Source organism: Lipotes vexillifer, unplaced genomic scaffold, assembly GCF_000442215.2.
Source record: "Lipotes vexillifer unplaced genomic scaffold, Lipotes_vexillifer_v1.1 scaffold989, whole genome shotgun sequence".
Taxonomy (NCBI): domain Eukaryota; kingdom Metazoa; phylum Chordata; class Mammalia; order Artiodactyla; family Lipotidae; genus Lipotes; species Lipotes vexillifer.
The window spans coordinates 342,022-360,795 of NW_006796817.1; the positions used below are offsets into that span (position 1 = coordinate 342,022).

The 18,774-nt window shown below is 45.2% G+C and overlaps 1 protein-coding gene across 2 annotated transcripts in view; it reads right to left on the bottom strand.

The window, feature by feature from the left end:
* DNASE1L3 (deoxyribonuclease 1L3) overlaps window positions 1-18,438 on the bottom strand; it is a 21,367-nt gene extending 2,929 nt beyond the window's left edge. The window contains exons 1-6 of one of the 2 annotated variants that reach the window (XM_007469011.1): window positions 18,127-18,438; window positions 13,344-13,432; window positions 9,886-9,975; window positions 9,210-9,322; window positions 5,819-5,931; window positions 3,028-3,185 (exon numbers count right to left, since the gene is read on the bottom strand). In XM_007469011.1, the coding sequence (XP_007469073.1) occupies window positions 3,028-3,185; window positions 5,819-5,931; window positions 9,210-9,322; window positions 9,886-9,975; window positions 13,344-13,432; window positions 18,127-18,264 (701 nt within the window). In that variant the 5' untranslated portion in view covers window positions 18,265-18,438. The remainder of the gene's footprint in view (window positions 1-3,027; window positions 3,186-5,818; window positions 5,932-9,209; window positions 9,323-9,885; window positions 9,976-13,343; window positions 13,433-18,126) is intronic. The other variant, XM_007469012.1, reaches the window with a different exon arrangement.
* Window positions 18,439-18,774: the final 336 nt, after the last annotated feature.

The window sequence follows — 18,774 nt, forward strand, 5'->3', positions numbered from 1 at the left end:
TTTTTTGCGGTACGCGGGCCTCTCACTGTTGTGGCCTCTCCCGTTGCGGAGCACAGGCTCCAGATGCGCAGGCTCAGTGGCCATGGCTCACGAGCCCAGCCGCTCCGCGGCATGTGGGATCTTCCCGGACCGGGGCACAAACCCGTGTCCCCTGCATCGGTGGGCGGACTCTCAACCACTGCGCCACCAGGGAAGCCCTCTGGTTTATCTTTAATGCCTCCCTAAGCTCCTATTTTGACCAAGAGAGAGCATTCTGCAGATGAGAGAATTAAGGTATAATGTAACATTGTTCGGTTTTTACTGGGCTTACTTTTACAATTATATTTTATTTATGGCAAGTGGTGCTGTTTTCTTAGCTTTATGAAATTTCCTTTTAAAATATATTTATTTCAGTAATAAATGAATAGATTTAAAGACAAATATAGAGAAAAACCATAGTACAGTTGCTTTGCAGTGATAACAGAAAATGGGGACATGGTGGTTAAATGGAATCTAATGTATCCTGAGTGTGGTGATGCAGTTGGGGTCTACATGGCCCCAGCTGACTGGCTGAAGAATGACAAGCTGGGTTAAACTGCCAGCCCATGACTGTCCAATGAGCTTTCCCTGATTCGGACCAGCTGACCTGGTTTCCTTTGTTTGCGACCAGCACCACCTGGTTAATTTTTAACTAATCTCCATAAGTAAACTCTTTGCATTTGGGTGGAGATTTCTTTTGTTTTTTAAAGATTTTTTTCTTTTGATGTGGGCCATTTTTAAAGTCTATTGAATTTGTTACAATATTGCTTCTGTTTGATGTTTTTTTGGCTTTTTGGCTGCGAGGCATGTGGAATCTTAGCTCCCCAACAGGGATCAAACCCCCTGCGTCGGAAGGAGAGGTCTTAACCACTGGACCGCCAGGGAAGTCCCTTGGGTGGAGATTTCCTGAAGCCATCCTTTCAGACCCAGAGAGTCAAGAACAGCATAGTTAAGGCTCCCCCATTTCAGACTTCTGCTAGTTCTGTGTGCTGGTGAGTCTGCAGATCACACTAAGCTCCCTGAGGCTGCTCCAGTGCCCAGCCAGCTCTGGGCATCTCGGCCCGTCCACTAGCACTCAGCACATGGAAAGTGTTCAATAAATATTTTCACACAGAGCAAAGACTGGAATTGAGGCCATTTCATCTTCTCCCCTCATATGCCTTTTTACAAACCATAAAAGATATATACTGTTACGGAAAACAGAGAAAATTCAGAGCAGCAAAACAAGAAATTAATGTTTAAAAAATGTTTAAAAAAGCGCATTGTAATCCTTTTGGCATACAAGTGCGTAATACTGGGGGTCCTTTAGTAAACACCTTTTTTAACCTGTTCAGCCACCCCATCTAATCCATCTTTCCCTGGGATTCACTGTTCTTCTGCTCCATTACTTTCGATCACCTCCCTCTCCTCTGCCAGGGTAAAAGAATGGGACCACAGAAGGGACTTGACCTGCCCAAGGCCACACAGCTGGCATGTGCAAGTGGGCGAGTGGGTGAGTGGCCCTCTCCAAGCAGCTTTGCTGCGGCCCCTCACAATGGGATGGAGGGGGCAGGTACCCAGGAAGCTGAGTCTCCTGTAACTTCTCACCTTGGTTCTACTTCCCGCAGGGCCAGGGCTGTTTCCACCTTGGGGAGCAGAAGTGATGATGTCTGCAGAGGGTGCACCAGCCCTGAAAGCTCTAACAGGAGCAGAGGAGGTCACGGGATGGGAAGGAAAATCAGAACTCAAAACTAGAGAAATGGAAACTGTCTGCTTGCAGATGGCCATCTCGTGCAGACTGAGCTTGGGGAACAGCAACCACTTCTGGGAACAGGGCTTCTAGGGACTTTCCTGCTTGTGGTGTCCGCTGTGGATGTGCCAGTCATGAACATTCACACGCTTCAGGTCCCCCCTCACCTCCCTCCTGACTTAAGGAGCAAAGTTGAAAGCTGATTGAAAATCTCCAGGGAGGCTTTACAAATACCAGAGAATGCTATTATTTAAATGTATATATTTGCATTTAGAAATGTGTAGGAATTCCTTGGCAGTCCAGTGGTTAGGAGTCAGCGCTTTCACTGCCATGGCCCGGGTTCAGTCCCTGGTCAGGGAACTAAAGTCCCACAAGCTATGAGTCACAGCCAAAAAAAAAAAAAAAAAAAAAAAACTGTGTATAGCAAAAGCATTAGAAATGTAAATTTCCTTGCACTAACTAGTCTCATTTTTAGACTTTTACCCTGAGGAAATCATAAATAAACACAAAATGCATATATAGGGGCTTCCCTGGTGGCGCAGTGGTTGAGAGTCCGCCTGCCGATGCAGGGGACACGGGTTCATGCCCCGGTCCGGGAAGATCCCACATGCCGCGGAGCAGTTGGGCCTGTGAGCCATGGCCGCTGAGCCTGCGTGTCCGGAGCCTGTGCTCCGCAACAGGAGAGGCCACAACAGTGAGAGGCCTGGGTGCCGGAAAAAAAAAAAAAAAAGTATATATAGGGTGTTCATTTCAGCTATGCTTTTAATAGCAAACCCTTGGTAATAACCTAATGCCCAGTGACAGAGGACTGAGTGAGTAAACTGTGGTATGTCTTTGTGATGGAATAATTGACAGCCAATGAATATATTGAGCATTTACCATATTCCAGATATTGCATGTGAAGATTTATATATGTTACTTTGTTTAGTCTTCATGTATGAGTGAGGCACTACTACAATCTCCATTTGCGGGTAAGGGAACAAAGACACAGAGAGCTTAAGTCTCTTGGTCCCAGACATATTAAGTGGTAGAGCCAGGATTTGAACCCAGGCCCGTCTGACAGCAAAGCCTGCACTTGCCACTGCTAAGCTACAGTGACCAAGGCCACCATATATGGCCATGCAGGTTGCATACTGCACAAAGTACCCAGTGGAGAAGCTTAAAGTCTATTTAGGCTCAGCTCTCCAAGCCAAGAGCTTCATCTGCCCAGAGGGGGCCACCTTTTCCAATGCACACCAAGCACTGTGTGGGCTAGCAATGGTCTGGCAGATGCCTCCTACCTGTCATAGGCACAGTGTGTGCTCTTCTTGATCGTGGTATCCTCTTGGTCCCCGATCAGCCAAATGAACTTGGGGTCAGTCCTCAGGCGGATGTTCTTCCAGGCCTTCTTGGGGACGTAGCTGCAGCCGGCATTGAAGTCACCCATGAAAATAAAATTCTGAAAGACAAGATTCAAAACTGTCACCTGTAGGCATTGTTGTCTAATGCTTTCAGGCAGAACTGGTAGCAATGACTCCACCTCGCACACCCAATAAACGATGAGTTCTATTATCAGGTGAATTGTGTCCCCCCAGATTCATAAAATTCATATGTTCTAACCCCCAGTACCTAAGAATGTGACTGTATTTGTAGATGACCTTTAAAGAGCTAATTCAGGTATAATGAGGTTATATGGGTGGACCCTAATCTGATGTGACTCGTGTCCTCATAAAAAGAGATTAGGACATAGACACAGAGGGAAGACCAAGGAGAGAGGCCTCAGAAGAACCAAACCCTGTTGCCGCTTTGGTCTTGGACATCCAGCCTTCCAGAACTGTGAGGATATACATTTCTGTTGTTTAAGCCACCCAGTCTTTGGTACTTTGTTACGGCAGCCCTAGCAAAATAATAAAGGGTCTTAATTTCATTTTACTTTTTAAAAGAAGAGGCCACAGTTTAAAACTGAGTCACAGTTCTGATGAGTATTTGACAGGCGAGTATGACATGGAAGTGTGTTCTCAGTGGGAAGAAGGCTGTTTGCTGTAGCTGCTCCCTCCTGTTCTTAGTCCCCAAATCTCTCTAATTTGGGGCGCAGATTTAGGTGGGGATGGAAGAATCCAGCGCAGTTATTCCCTCACTTCTTTTGTCTCTGGCTTAAACTACTGTAAGGTATAAACATATGAATGAATTGATGCCTTTTGTTTCCAAGCGGGGAAAATGAACTCGGGTGGTATATTTGACAGCTTTGGCACTGCTCTTTCTCTCCTCTTTTGAAGCTAGGAACTTACTCCCGTGGAAATTTTGCCTACTGGGGAAGTGAGAAGAGGCTTAAGTGGGGGGTGGAGGTGGGGTGATAGAATGAGCTGTCCGCCTCTGCCCCGAAGCCACCATCAGAGCATTCTATCTTGGAAGTGTTTTTCCTTGCAGGGCTCTTGAAACAGAATTTTAATATTCCTCAAGAGGAAACGCAGATTTCCTTGTTTGTGCTATCGTTTGGCGTTGTTGCTAACTTTAGAGTTTTCGTCAAAAATATTTTATTTTGACCTTGGGTATCATGGTTTTCCCTGAGGTCGGTGGGCGCAGTTGAGGACAGGATGTCATCCTTAACCCGAGTGTCAACCAGCTTCTATTAATATAGGCATGATTTATTGAGCATTCACTGTGTACCAGGCTCAGCGTTAAGCATTTTCTAAAGTTTAATTTAAATCTAAGAATAAACACCAGGAGGTAGAAGGAACCTTTGACAGCCCTGTGGAAAATGGATAGAGGGGTAAAGTGACCTGCTCTAGGCTATTGAACCCTGATCAGCCTCACTGAAGGCCCCTCCCTCAGAGCACAAGAGTTTCCCCTCTTGTTCATTTTTGTGCCACTGATGGCTCCCCACTGCCTGGCACTTAACAGATGCTCAATAAATTCTTGCTGAATGAATGAGTGGAATTTATAATTTTAGGAACAAATGAGTCTTTCTCTTGCCCTGCTTTTTACAAATAAGCAACGAAATATACCCCTTGTGTGCGCCAGGCCCCAGCTCTGTGTCCACACTTTATTTGACTGACTTTGCACTTTGAGCAGCAGAACTGAGGAGGAGGAAGGGGGTCACTGGAGTCATATCTCAAAAGGAGAAAAGAGGAATGAGGAAGAGCCCTCTGAAGCACTTCCATATTTGCCAAGAGCTTTCATAGGCCTCGCAGACACAGGAGGTGGCATCCCTGTTGTCCACATGAGGAAATAATTGAAACCAAGAGGGATGGTGGATGTATTCCCCTTCTGTGAGAATAGCACCCCTAATTTCTTTGGGAAACCAGCTCCCTCCTCCACCTTAGCCCGTGAGGTTGGGGTAGAGCTGAAACAGACTTAACCAATCAGAGCATCTCAACCACCTGATCACAGTGATTGGTTCAGGGACGGACATGTGACACAATCATAGCCAATGAGACTCAATCCCAGGGTATTTGTTGCATTGTGGGGCAGAAAATTTGTTAGTTGCTCTGGAAGCTGCTGGCAGCTATCTTACCATCCCAAGGGTGGAGGCAGCCTGAGAATGGAGCCCACCCAGGGGAAAGGAAGGTCAAGAGATGGAGAGAGAGACAAGACAAGCCCTGATTACCTTGTCTGAGCCCTGGGTCCATCTATGCCTGAACCAATAAATTGCTCTTCCTTTTCATGAGCCATTTTGAGATTCTGTCACTTGTAGCTGAAAGACTCCTGACCTCTGTTTGTCTTACTATTCTCAGTCGTGAAGTGGGAATGATCAAAATAGTTATCTCATCAGGCTATTGGGAGGATTAAATAAACTTGTCCATGTCCAGTCTTAGCATAGTGCCCGGCACCAGGTACTCATTCGTTCAGTGAATGTTGGCAGCCATAATTAGTGGAGCAGTGTATGAATTCCCAAGGCCCACATGGATGGTACCCAAGCAGATTCAGCAGAAAGATATTTAGGGCTGAGGAAAGGCCTAAAATGAGGCTCTAAAGTGGTGGTGGTCTGCACAGGCCCTGCGTCCTCGCCCTCCCTCAGAGCCACTCATGCCTCTCAGGGACCAGATTCTGCCCCTGCTAGATGGGCATTCAGCAGACACAGAGGGTCATCACCTCCGCCTTCCAGTGACGTTTCACATCCGTATAGACATCAGCCAGCTCATCAATCTCTTTAACGGATGTCTCAGGGGTGGTGTGCAGGGGAACGATCACGAAGTCCTTGACAGCTGAGGAAGAGGAAAGAGGCAGAGGTCACACATTTCCTCTGGCAAGATTCCACGAATACTGCTTGAGGGAAACATGCTGTCCCCCCAAAAGGCATGACTGTGCCGTCTGGGGCCCCCCATTTCCAGAGGGTCCAGTGGTTGAGATTTGAATGATCTTAGGGTCATAAGGCAGCTATTCTCAGCACACAAAAGCCTCTTTTCTCCGACTCACCCTGCGTGGCTAAGAGAAAGCTGGTAGACAGTGTTCCTCACTGGCATTGTGGGTGTTTTTATTTTCTCATTTTAAAAAACCCTGTATTTTCTATTTTTTAAAAATATGAAGGCTGTTTGGCTTTGTACTAAGAAAAAAATGTTTTTTCTAATTTAAAAAATTGAGGCTTGTCAGTTTGTACTCCTTTTGTAATCAGAAAAAAAAAAAAAAAAAGCCTGGAAAAGTTTACTTAAAACACAAAGTGGTCCTTTGTGGTGTGTCTGAAAACCTCCCCCACCAGGAGGGACTGAGGGAGCCTGAGAGAGGGGATGTGGGCGTCTTGCCCATCTGTGTCGTTCTGAATACCTCCTCCTCGGGCTTTCCCTTGTTCTGTGCCTGGGTCCCCACTCCTACTCAGGAGCAGGGGGCTGTTGAGTGATCACTGCTCAAGTCCCACAGCAGGGAGCCAGGACTCAGACCGGCAGCCTGTCTCCAGGACCACGCCCTGGTCCAGCAGCCTGTCTCTCACTCTCCCTCGCACTCCTCCTCTCCACTCCCCAACCTCTTTTTGGTCCCCTAAACACCCCAGCTCCTTTCCCACCTCTGAGCCTGTGTGCTCACTGTGCCCTCCGCCCTCCAGAATGCCTTTTCCACCACCTCTCTGTGACTGGCTTCTTCGGGTCACAGCCACTGTCACCTCCAAGGGGCCATCCCTGATTGCCCTGTTTAAGGTGGCCCCTCACCCCGCTATTCAGTGAACCCTGCTTACTGCCTTCATGCTCTGAAATTACCTGCTTAGCTCCTTAGTTTGGCCCACTGGAACCTAAGCTCTGTGAGAGCAGGCTTATCTGTCTCGTTCACCCTCTTGGCTCCAGCACCTAGCACCGTGCCCGGCACATTGGAGGTGCTCAGAAATGTTTGTTGATCGAATACATGAATGAATGAATGAGAGAATGAATGGAGGAAAGAAAAGATAGATGAATGGCCAACTCCTTCATCTTTAATCCCAAACAGGCAGGACATAAAGACATTTCCTTGGGCAAGATAGAAGACTCCAGACATGACACAGCTGTAGTGCCATCCCAGCCGGGGTGGGTGTGTGGGAGGGAGGGGTAGGGAAGGGTGGAAGCTCCAGACAAACAGGTTTGTTCAGCAGTTCACAAAGGCTGAGGACTCTCTCAGAGAAGAAATAATGATTTGGTGGGGAGGGCCTCTCCTAACACTGCCAGGTGAGCTAAAGGTGAGTTGTGTGCATGACAAAGACAATTATTGAACATGCTCTCTGAAAGGCATCTCTTGCCCTCAATAGCCCCCCTCTCCTCATTTTTTTTTGTTTTTTGTTTCCTGCTGGGAATTTCCTACTATTCTCTCATGTTTGTTTTCCTGAAATACTCTGCCCCTGAGCTAATTAACCCTCTGCCAAAATAGTGAACTTCATAGTTCAAGATGTTAATATTTGCGTAGTATAGATATAGGTGTTCATATGTACAGCTCTGCATATATTTATTTGGTCATTATCTGTCTCCCCCGCTGCAACATAACTTCACAAGGGCAGGGACCTTTCGTCTGTCTTGTCCAGTGCCCAGAACAGAGCCTGACATGTAGTGGGTGTTGAAAAAATATTTGATTCTATATAGTTCCAGTCTATAAACCAAATTAATTCTTGACCGTCCATTGAGGGTTGCATGGTGGTAAAAAGTGTGGGCTCCCGAGGTGCCAGTTTGAGTTGCAACCCTGGCTCGTCCACTTCAGTAACTGCTGGGTCACCTTGAATAAGTGACCCCATCTATCTGAACCTCGGTCTCTTCCAATGTAAAGTGGAGATAATCCTAGTTGCTACCTTGCAGGGTGTTGCAAAGATTACAGGAACCTGACGCTAATCAGGGATCAATAATTGTTAGTGACTAATACAAGTACTATTGTTGTCAGAGATCAGGGTGCAATCTTTTGGATTTCCTCTTCATCCCCAATCTGTGCGGGAGATTGCTCAGTGGGTACTGGAGGGACGGTGCGATTCTAGGTTGGGAGATCACCTTTGCTGGCCATTGCTCGAATTTTTCAAATGAAGGAATAGCTGTACTTGATTGGGACTAAGGGATTTTTGTAAATAATTTCCATCAGCCTAAATGCTCCAAAGATTGCAGCTCTATTTACAATAGCCCGGAGATGGAAACAACCTAAGTGCCCATCGTCGGATGAATGGATAAAGAAGATGTGGCACATATATACAATGGAATATTACTCAGCCATAAAAAGAAACGAAATTGAGCTATTTGTAATGAGGTGGATAGACCTAGAGTCTGTCATACAGAGTGAAGTAAGTCAGAAAGAGAGAGACAAATACTGTATGCTAACACATATATATGGAATTTAAGAAAAAAAAAATGTTATGAAGAACCTAGGGGTAAAACAGGAATAAAGACACAGACTACTGGAGAACAGACTTGAGGATATGGGGAGGGGGAAGGGTGAGGTGTGATAGGGCGAGAGAGAGACATGGACATATATATACTAACAAACATAAGGTAGATAGCCAGTGGGAAGCAGCCGCATGGCACAGGGAGATCAGCTCGGGGCTTTGTGACCGCCTGGGGGGCGGGATAGGGAGGGTGGGAGGGAGGAAGATGAAGAGGGAAGAGATATGGGAACATATGTATATGTATAACTGATTCACTTTGTTATAAAGCTTTACCATTGTAAAGCAATTATACCCCAATAAAGATGTTAAAAAACAAACAAACAAACAAACAAAACCTTAGGGTCCAGAAATAAAACAGAGCTTTATCTTAAAACAAAACAAAACAAAACAAAAATGCTCCAAAGAGAGTAAGGTTATCATTGATTTAAGAAAGCGGCTTCTTAGCTGAGGGAGTCTTGCGTCGTGGCATTCTGAGAACCCAGCCTAGTGTCGTCAAACTATACTGTATCCTCTACATTCAAGTGTTAGAAGTTCTTAACGGTCATCTCAAGCCTGATGCCTCACTAAAGGTGCTGCATAAACCCTGGGATCACAGCCCGCACTCAGGGCTGCTGCCCGTTGATGGGATCGCTGGGGACATCAGGGGTGAGAGGGGCCTGTGGGTCTCACCGGTGTGGGGTGACTGGAACCAGACCACAAAGGGTTCCCTGGAAAATACATCTGCATCGCCAGCCTGATAGTCATGGTAAAGGTAGCTTGCTTTCACAGACACTAGCTTTTCCCTAGAAGAAAAAAAAAAAGAAAGTTCTCCCAATGAGTTGGTTGCCTTCTTCTTTCAAGAAGCAGAGATATAGGTTCTCACAGCTCTGTTGGCCTCCCCTGCAGGCCTGAGCGCTGGAAGGGATCTTTAGCCTGAGAACAAGGCTCAGTCAAGTCTTCTCAAGGACCAGAGCCCTTTGGGAGCTGAAGATCTAAGCAATACTAGTTATCTAGGGAACTCACAACTTAAAGGTCAGATTCAAAACAAATTATTAGTAGGAAGAAGATGAGAATATGAAGTCCCAGAGCAGCCATGCTGGGCAGCTCAGGTTTCCATCGCCAGCCAGGACTTGACCATGAAGATAAAAGAAGTCTTCACTCTCCTGACCAGGTCACTGAGTCAACCAGTAGATTAGTTTTGAAGAGTTAATACTTTGCATCAGCCCTGATCTTGACAGCAATTATTTTGATCAGTATTGAGAACTGGTTAGAGATCCAAACTTGGTTTTAAAGGAAAGATTTTGATTCTATTCACAGTCATAATTGATAAGTGAACCATGTTCCAGCAAGCATAATTTATACTTACTTGTAGAGAAAGGCATACTGTTCTTTGTATGTGTTTCTTCCAAGACGAGAGCTAATCACATAGTTATATGTTTTGCCTCTTCTTGAATTTCTGGAAGACAGAAAGGAGTTTACATTGCATCTTAAAGAACAAACATTTCTCTACTGCCTAGGTTCCCCTCCTTCCAGTCTGCCTCTGTATCTCCCGTGACGTCATGTAGGAGGACTTCTGTTCATCATAAGCTTTGAGTCTCATAAGAAGGGCCACCACCATTGACTGGAACTGTAACATCTACCAGGATCTTTACAGCCATTATTTCTTGTCCTTATAAGGTGGGTACTATCGTTACTCCATTTTTATAATTTGCAAGTACAAAGCTGGGATTTGAACTCAGATCCTACTCACCCCCAAATCCACCTGCTTTGGCCTGTACCTGGGGGACACCACTGAGACCATGAAAGATTCAGGCCACGATCAGCCCCAAACACTGTTCTGGCCCATGGCTGGGCTGCACCTCATACTTCCTGGTGGAGTATACCTCACTAGGTCACCCTGTCCGTGCACCACTCCTGAGCATTTATCACATGCAGGATTCCCAGTAACATTTTTTTGGACATTCTCTTCTGCTCTGAAAACCCCCAGGCATTTTCTCACAAGTCCTGGAGCTATTATTCCAAATCAGCTGTTGTTTCGTCCTGGGGGGCTGAGGATATTGTCCCGAAGTCCCATTGATCCTACCCTTCACCCTTATCAGGGAAACTTGACTCTCAGATGTGTTTGCCAAACTTGCTGATAACTCCACCCTGGGCAGAGCCTACTTCATCTGCCCACGAGAAGATCTGGGGCATGTCTAAGCTGTGGCGTACCCTCAGCTTCCGTTGGAAAAAAGCAGAATGTTTAGGGCTCAACTTAGACCCTACGGAAATTCCTGGGAATGAATATTCTAAGGCAGATCTGGTGATGGGAGCCCCAGGAGTGCAGACAGTGGATTCTGCTGGGCTTCCAGTTTGGGAAGGCTGGCCCTATCCTGAATCTAGCCTTGCCAAGTCCTGGGTTGGCAAACTACTCGCAATGACTCAGCTGTGAAAGGAGAAGGGCCCCTCCTGGCTTACAGGGAATTAGGAGACAAACAGGCCTGGCTCTGCCTGGAGTCCATGGCACAGTCTAGGGAGGTTGGGGAGAACCGAGACCACTGGAGGTGGGAGGACTTAATCCAGACCAACTGCGGGCAGGTGCCTGGAGCCCCCGTCCCCTCTGTCCCTCATAATTCTGAAAACTGGCCAGGGTCACTCCAAGGATGGCTGAGGGGGCTCAGAATAGAGCATTGGCCTTGGAGACAGACACGACCCAGGTTCAAAAGTAGGTTTGGCCATTTACTGGCTGGGTGACCTTGGGCAGGTCGCTGCTCTCTGTGCCTCAGCCCCTCAGCTACAAGGGATGCAGTAACAGTACCTACTCTACAGGTTGTTGTGGGGAGGAAATGAAATAGCACATGTAAATTGATTAACAGGCTGCCTGGCAACTGTGATACCCTGGTTAGGGTATTAACGGTAGCTGTTTCTTACAGCCCTCTGGACCATCACCTGCCATCACAATTCCCTTACTTTGACTAGTAATGAACATCCCCATGTTTAGTCGTCACTGCTCCATACCAGGCACAGCTCAACCACTTACATGCATGATTAAATTTAATTATTGCCACATCCCAGGAAGATGGTGGGTTCTATTATTATCTCCATTTACAGATGGGGAAAATGAGGTACAGTGGGGTTCAGTAACTTGCCCTTCATGGCAAAGCCAGAATCCAAACACAGGTGGTCTGAGCTGAGCATAGGTGCCTAACCCCTGGGCTACACTCCCTCTGTCATTGTCAAGAGCAGACTCAGAAACAGAAGACCTGGGAGGCTAAAAAGGAGACACACTGCTCCAAGTCTGAGGTTTCAGATGAGAAACAGGCCCAGAGTGGGTGGGTGCGGTCAGCCCAAAGAGCCCTGTGTGTGAAGGACAGAATCCAAGGCTCTTCCTCCCCAGCCTAATGAGGCTGGATTGACCATTCATTTCTAAAACACAATGTGAGTTTTCCTAATTATAAAAATAGTATAATAATGGCCAGATATCACTGTTTTTTCAATCTGAATTGGGGGGTACATGACTGTTTGTTATCTCCTCTGTGCTTTTAACTATGTTTAAAATATTTCATAAGAAAAGGGAAGGGGGAGTGTAACATGCTCATTGTAGAAAATTCGGAAAATACAGAAAATATATAGAAGAAGAAATCACATTAAATTCCTTGTAAATTTGTACCACTGTCCACATTTTGGTTCATTGCCTTTGAATCTTTTATATGTTTTTTATTTCGTTTTACTTTTTTACATAAGTAACTTGGTACCTATTGTATACTCTATTGTTTAATCTTATATCTACAAAAGAAACATTATATTAGAAGTTTTAAGAAATTAGTGTGTCTCAGAATTAATAGACGGGGGCCCTTGAATATGCATTTTTAACTCACTCTGGGGTGATTATTCTTTGAGAAATAAATCATAAATATAACCCAATATCATTGAAAGCTATTCGAGGACATTCATTTATAAAATTTTAATTTATAGAGTCAATTCAGAATTTTTGTCAAATATTCAAATCATACAGAAGTATATAAAATAAAAAGCAAATGTTCCCCATTTTCTTCTCACACCCCTTCCACAATCGTCCTCCAGTCACACCCACCACCGCCCCAGAAGTAACCACTATTAACAGCTTGAGCACATCCTTCCTGTCTTTCTTTCGTGCTGACGCAAACTCAAGCACACCCTCATTCCAGTTCTGAACTTGCTTTTTTCCATGTATGGTAGCCATCTTTCCATGCTAGAATATTTAGCTCTAACCTATTCTGTGGTAACCATGACTTTTAATCGCTACATAATATTCCAGCCTGTGGGTATATCATGATTACATATTTGCGCTCAACCTTTTCTTTGTAACAGTACTCCTCAGCTCAGCCTCTAGTCTGTTTCTTTCATTTCTCTGGGTCCTGACTCCTCACCCGTTTCCCTCTTTTGCTTTATCATGTTAAAACTAGCTGGTTGGGGCTTCCCTGGTGGTGCAGTGGTTGGTCGTCCGCCTGCCGATGCGGGGGACGCGGGTTCGTGCCCCGGTCCGGGAGGATCCCACATGACGCGGGGTGGCTGGGCCCGTGAGCCATGGCCGCTGAGCCTGTGCGTCCGGAGCCTGTGCTCCGCAACGGGAGAGGCCACAGCAGTGAGAGGCCTGCGTACCGCAAAAAAATACAACAAAAAACTAGCTGGTTGAACGTTCTCAGGACCACGGTTAATAAAGTTGAAAGCCTGGGCAGTGTTGGCCACGTGACCTGGTGGTCTGGGCCAGTGCTGGCTCTCACACTAGTTTCGGTTCCCAGGGACTTTCAGATGCCCTTGCACCTGGCTTTGAGCCGACAGAGTGTCCAGGGGCCCTGTCTTTACCCGTTCAGTCTCTCCATCAGTGTGGGACAAATTATGTTGTTGCTGTCTTTGATTTCCATCAGGAGTATGATGTCACAGCGTTTGATGACCTGTAGAGAGAGAATTCCCAGGGGTGTGAGGCCATTTGCTACAAATAATGAAATCTTCTATTGGGCACTTACTATAACATAACATACTATGTTACTTTTTTTTTTAATTGAAGTATAGTTGATTTACAGTGTTGTGTTAATTTCTGCTGTACAGCAAAGCGACTCAATTATATATACGTTCTTTTTTTTATACTTTCTTTTTAATATTCTTTTCCATTATGGTTTGTCCCAGGACATTGACTATAGTTCCCTGTGCTATACAGTAGGACCTTGTTGTCCATCCATTCTATATGTAATAGTCTGCATCTACTAACCTCAAACTCCCACTCATTTCTCCCCTCCCCTCTCCCCCTTGGCAACCACAAGTCTCTTCTTTATGTACGTAAGTCTGTTTCTGCTTCATAGGTAGGTTCATTTGTGTCATATTTTAGATTCCACATATAAGTGATATCATATGGTATTTGTCTTTCTCTTTCTGACTTACTTCACTTCATATGATAATCTCTAGTTACACCCATGTTACTGCAAATGGCATTATTTCATTCTTTTTTATGGCTGAGTAGTATTCCATTGTGCATATGTATTCAATACCACATCTTCTTTATCCATTCATCTGTTGATGGATGTTTAGGGTGTTTCCATGTCCTGGCTATTGTGAATAGTGCTGCTATGAACATGGGGGGGCATGTATCTTTTTGAATGATAGTTTTGTCTGGATATATGCCCAGGAGTGGGATTGCTGGATCATATGGTAATTCTATTTTTACTTTTCTGAGGAACTACCATACTGTTTTCTACAGTGGCGGCACCAATTTACATTCCCACAGCAGTGTAGGAGGGTTCCCTTTTCTCCACACCCTCTCTAGCATTTGTTATTTGTAGACTTTTTAATGATGGTCATTCTGACTGGTGTGAGGTCATACCTTATTGTAGTTTTGATTTGCATTTCTGTAATAATTAGCGATGTTGAGCATCTTTTCATGTGCCTATTGGCCATCTGTACATCTTTTTTGGAGAAATGTCTTCTTAGGTCTTCTGCCCATTTTTTGATTGGGTTGTTTGTTTTTTTATTGTTAGGCACTATGTTTTAAGTATCAAATTGGGTGCTTTGTTAAATTAACTAACTTCTCTGAAATGAATGATGGACTCCCTGAGGTAAGTACTATTATCATGTCCATTTTAAAGACAAAGAGCCTGAGGTTCTTTCTGGGAAAGCTGAGATAGTATCCAAAGTCACCCAGCTAGAAAGTGGCTGAGGCAGAATGTGAACCTAGGCAACCCAAGCCCAGAGCCCAGGGTCATGACCCCTGCACGTCCTACCTCTTGGCTTTGCTTGAATAATTACAATAATAATAATAGTAAATATTTATTAAACCCTTAGTAAGTGAAGAATACCAGGCTGGATACTGCAGAAATAAAGAGGTATAATTATAATGTTAATAACTGTAAGAGATAACATTTACTGTGAGCCTACTCTGAGCCTCATCAACCCTATCAGATGACTACGATTTTTAGCTCATTAAGCATAGGAGGAAACCAAGCTCAGAGTGATTGAGTAACTAGTTTAAAGTCACACAGCCGGTATAGGTGGTAGAATAGGATTTGAACTCAGGTTAACATGACTGCAAAGCCCAGCATGCTAAACTATTAAAATATAGTTCCACCCTCAAAGACTCATTATCAGTGAGAGAGACAAATGCAAAGAACTAGCTACAATGAGAGGCAAATGAAAGTTGTGCTAAATAAAAGTCAGAGCTGTGAGAATGTTGAGGAATAATTAATTACATCTGCCCAGAGGATCAGGAAAGTCTCCAATGAGGAGGAGGCATTTGAACAGGCCCTGAGAGGTGAGGAAGAACTTAGTAAAAATTCAGGAGAGGCTCCTTCAGGACGAGCAATAACCTGGAAACCAGGGTGCAGACCAAGTCGAAGCCCATTAGAGACGACAGGGACCTTTCTGTGTATGGGGTCCTGGTGGGCTGGAATTTGTTGCTCAAGGACCGGGTATCCCCAGTGTTAATTTCGTCCTCTCCAAAGACATGGAGCGGGGGGAATATGCCACTGGTCCTGTTTCCAGAGCACTTATATGTTCCAGTTTCCTCTCCAAGAAGGGCGTAGAAGAGAGAGCCACCAGCACTGGCCTGTGCAGCCATTAAGAAGTGCTGGGGGCTGAGAATGCACCTGTGTGGTGACAGAGGAGGAAGACTATGTCCAAGTCTGGATCCTTCCATCAATAGGCTTTTGCATTATATACGCTGAGAAAAGCCATAATTCAAAGAGGCATATAGGGCTTCCCTGGTGGCGCAGTGGCTGAGAGTCCACCTGCCGATGCAGGGGACACGGGTTCGTGCCCCGGTCCGGGAAGATCTCACATGCCGCAGAGTGGCTCGGCCCGTGAGCCATGGCCACTGAGCCTGCGCGTCCGGAGCCTGTGCTCCACAACGGGAGAGGCCACAACAGTGAGAGGCCCGCGTACCGCAAAAAAAGAGAGTCGTATAGCACAATGTTCACTGCAGCACTATTTACAATAGCCAGGACATGGAAGCAACCTAAGTGTCCATCGACAGATGCGTGGATAAAGAAGATGTGGCACATATATACAATGGAATATTACTCAGCCATAAAAAGAAACGAAATTGAGTTATTTGTAGTGAGATGGATGGACCTAGAGCCTGTCATACAGAGTGAAGTAAGTCAGAAAGAGAAAAACAAATAACGTGTGCTAGCATATATGGAATCTAAAAAAACAAAAAAAATGGTTATGAAGAACCTAGGGGCAGGACAGGAATAAAGACGCAGACGTAGAGAATGGACTTGAGGATATGGGGAAGGGGAAGGGGAAGCTGGGACAAAGTGAGAGAGTGGCATGGACATAAATACACTACCAAATGTAAAATAGATAGCTAGTGGGAAGCAGCCACATAGCACAGGGAGATCAGCTCAGTGCTTTGTGACCACCTAGAGGGGTAGGATAGGGAGGGTGGGAGGGAGATGCAAGAGGGAGGAGATATGGGGATATATGTGCATGTATAGCTGATTCACTTTGTTATACAGCAGAAACTAACACACCATTGTAAAGCAATTATACTCCAATAAAGATGTTTAAAAAATATATAGGCTTGCATTTCATGGCATCAGCCTTGCAGGGTTCACCAAGGAGAGCTGGGTGCTGGTCATCCAGCCAGCCTGCTGATTTAGTCACTTATCACTGTCAGATCTTTCTGGAAGACATTTTGGAATATGTATCAAAAGCCTTAAAAAATGCATTAATCCTTTGGTCTAGTTTTCCCACTTTGAGGAATGTTTTCCGTTGTAAAAAGGTATCTACTGCTTCTCTACACCTCAGTTTCCTCATCTGTAAGTTGGCATAATGATAGTCATTCCCTCACAGGATTGCTGGAGGACAGATGGATACTTAGAGCAGTGCCAGACATACAGGAGGCAAACAACAAAGTATTGTTATTATTATTACTTACACAGATCGAAGAGGAAGATGCATTGCAACAGAAAAATTGGAAACAACCTAAGCATCCCCAAATAGGAAAGCATTAAATGAAACATGTTGCAAACACAGCATAAGGCATTAAAAGTTGTGTTTTAAAAGAATATTAATAACATGTGAAATACTTCTCATATAAAAGCAGAATACAAAACTGATGATATAGGGTGTCTCCATGCTGCAAAATAGATGCAGATTTATGTATTTATTTTTGCGTAGAAAAATGCCCGTAACAAAGTTACCCAAGTACCAACAACTGTTATCTTCAAGTGATAAGATACTTCTTTATATGTTTCTGTATTTTCAAAATAGTCCATAATGACTATTTTTAATTTAATAAAATTAATTTGTAAATTATAAGTTTATAATTTAAAAATTATACCTCTATAATTTCAAAAAATTAAGCTGTTATTAAGAAAGAAAATTGCTTTATGAGGAAGGAATTGTGGGTGAAGAAGTGATGGCCAATATTTACGAAGACATGACAGGTGTGATCATAGCTTATTTAACATAAGTTAAATGAGTTGTCTTATATAAAGCGTCTACAGTGCCTGGCATATAGTGGGCTTAGCGAAGGCTTTATAAATGTTAGCTCTTATCATGGACTCATTACATTTTCACAATAACCCTTTCTTGATGAAAGGCACGGGATTGGGGGGGGTGGGGGGCTCAGGGAGGAGAAAGGCCTTCTGGCGCACCCGGCTGCCAGGTGGAAGCTGAACCCAGGGCTCCTGGCGCTCCCACCATAATGTGGTGCCTCTGGGATTTTCTAAGGTAATAAAACCCAGAGTCCTGGGAAAGGTTTCAATTCCAGCATCAAAAATAAATTAACCTCTAAATAAAGAGAGTCAACTGCCTCTAGAAGAATGTGAACACAGTCCCAAGACATTGGTCAGATTACCCAAGGAAAGTCTTATCTAAGTGGGGAGAAAGATTAGAATTGGAAGTTGGGATAAGGTTAATGGCTGGAGGGGGAGAGAATGAGGAATAAGCACGCACGCACGCACGCACGCACGCGCGTGCGCGCGCGCGCGCGCGCGCACACACACACACACACACACACACACACACACACGCTACCTTCACCCTAGGGACTAACTTCAGTTAAATTCCTCCTGAGTCTCTTAAAGTCTGAAAGCTGTAGAGAGAGTGTGAAGCGTGTCCAGCGATCCTTCTGACAGGAAGGGGGGCTCACCTTCACAATGACATCCATGGCATTACAGTTTGCCTTCTTGGATTTCCCAAAGGACCTCACATTAAAGGAGCAGATCCTCAGGGCCAGGGCGCTGTGGGTGGAGAGGAGAAGCAGCAGGGAGGCCAGCAGCAGAGACATCCCGGGCTCTCCTGGCTTCAGGGCTTGAAGAGAGAACAGCAGTGTCTGGAGAGCAGGCTCCTGGCCACCGCCTCAGGCTCGGCTGACTTGTTTAGCTGACTTGTTAAGTCTGCAGATAACAGGAATTACTGGATTCCTTGTTGCTGTTTTCACTTCTCTGAGGAACTGAAGATCATGGGCTTCATTCCGCAAGGAAATGAAGGAAATGAGCTAGTTTGGGGGATCCCTTGTTTTTGTCACTCAGGTGAGGAAACTGGTCAGTTGAATCTAGGCACCAGTCTCTGCAAAGTCGCTCTTAACCCAGCTGGAAGCCAGCTGTGACATCTGGTCATCTCTGCTGTGGTCAGATACCATGTACCTTCTCCTGGAAATTGATGAACTCGGAAATGGTCCACCCCAGAGGGCACCTGGGGTGTGGAGCCTTCTGCAGGGGGAAGGGGTGGGGCCGGGTCAGTGGGAAATTCTGCCAGATTTTCTGCCATCACTGGGATTTGGCAGCTAGCTATCCCT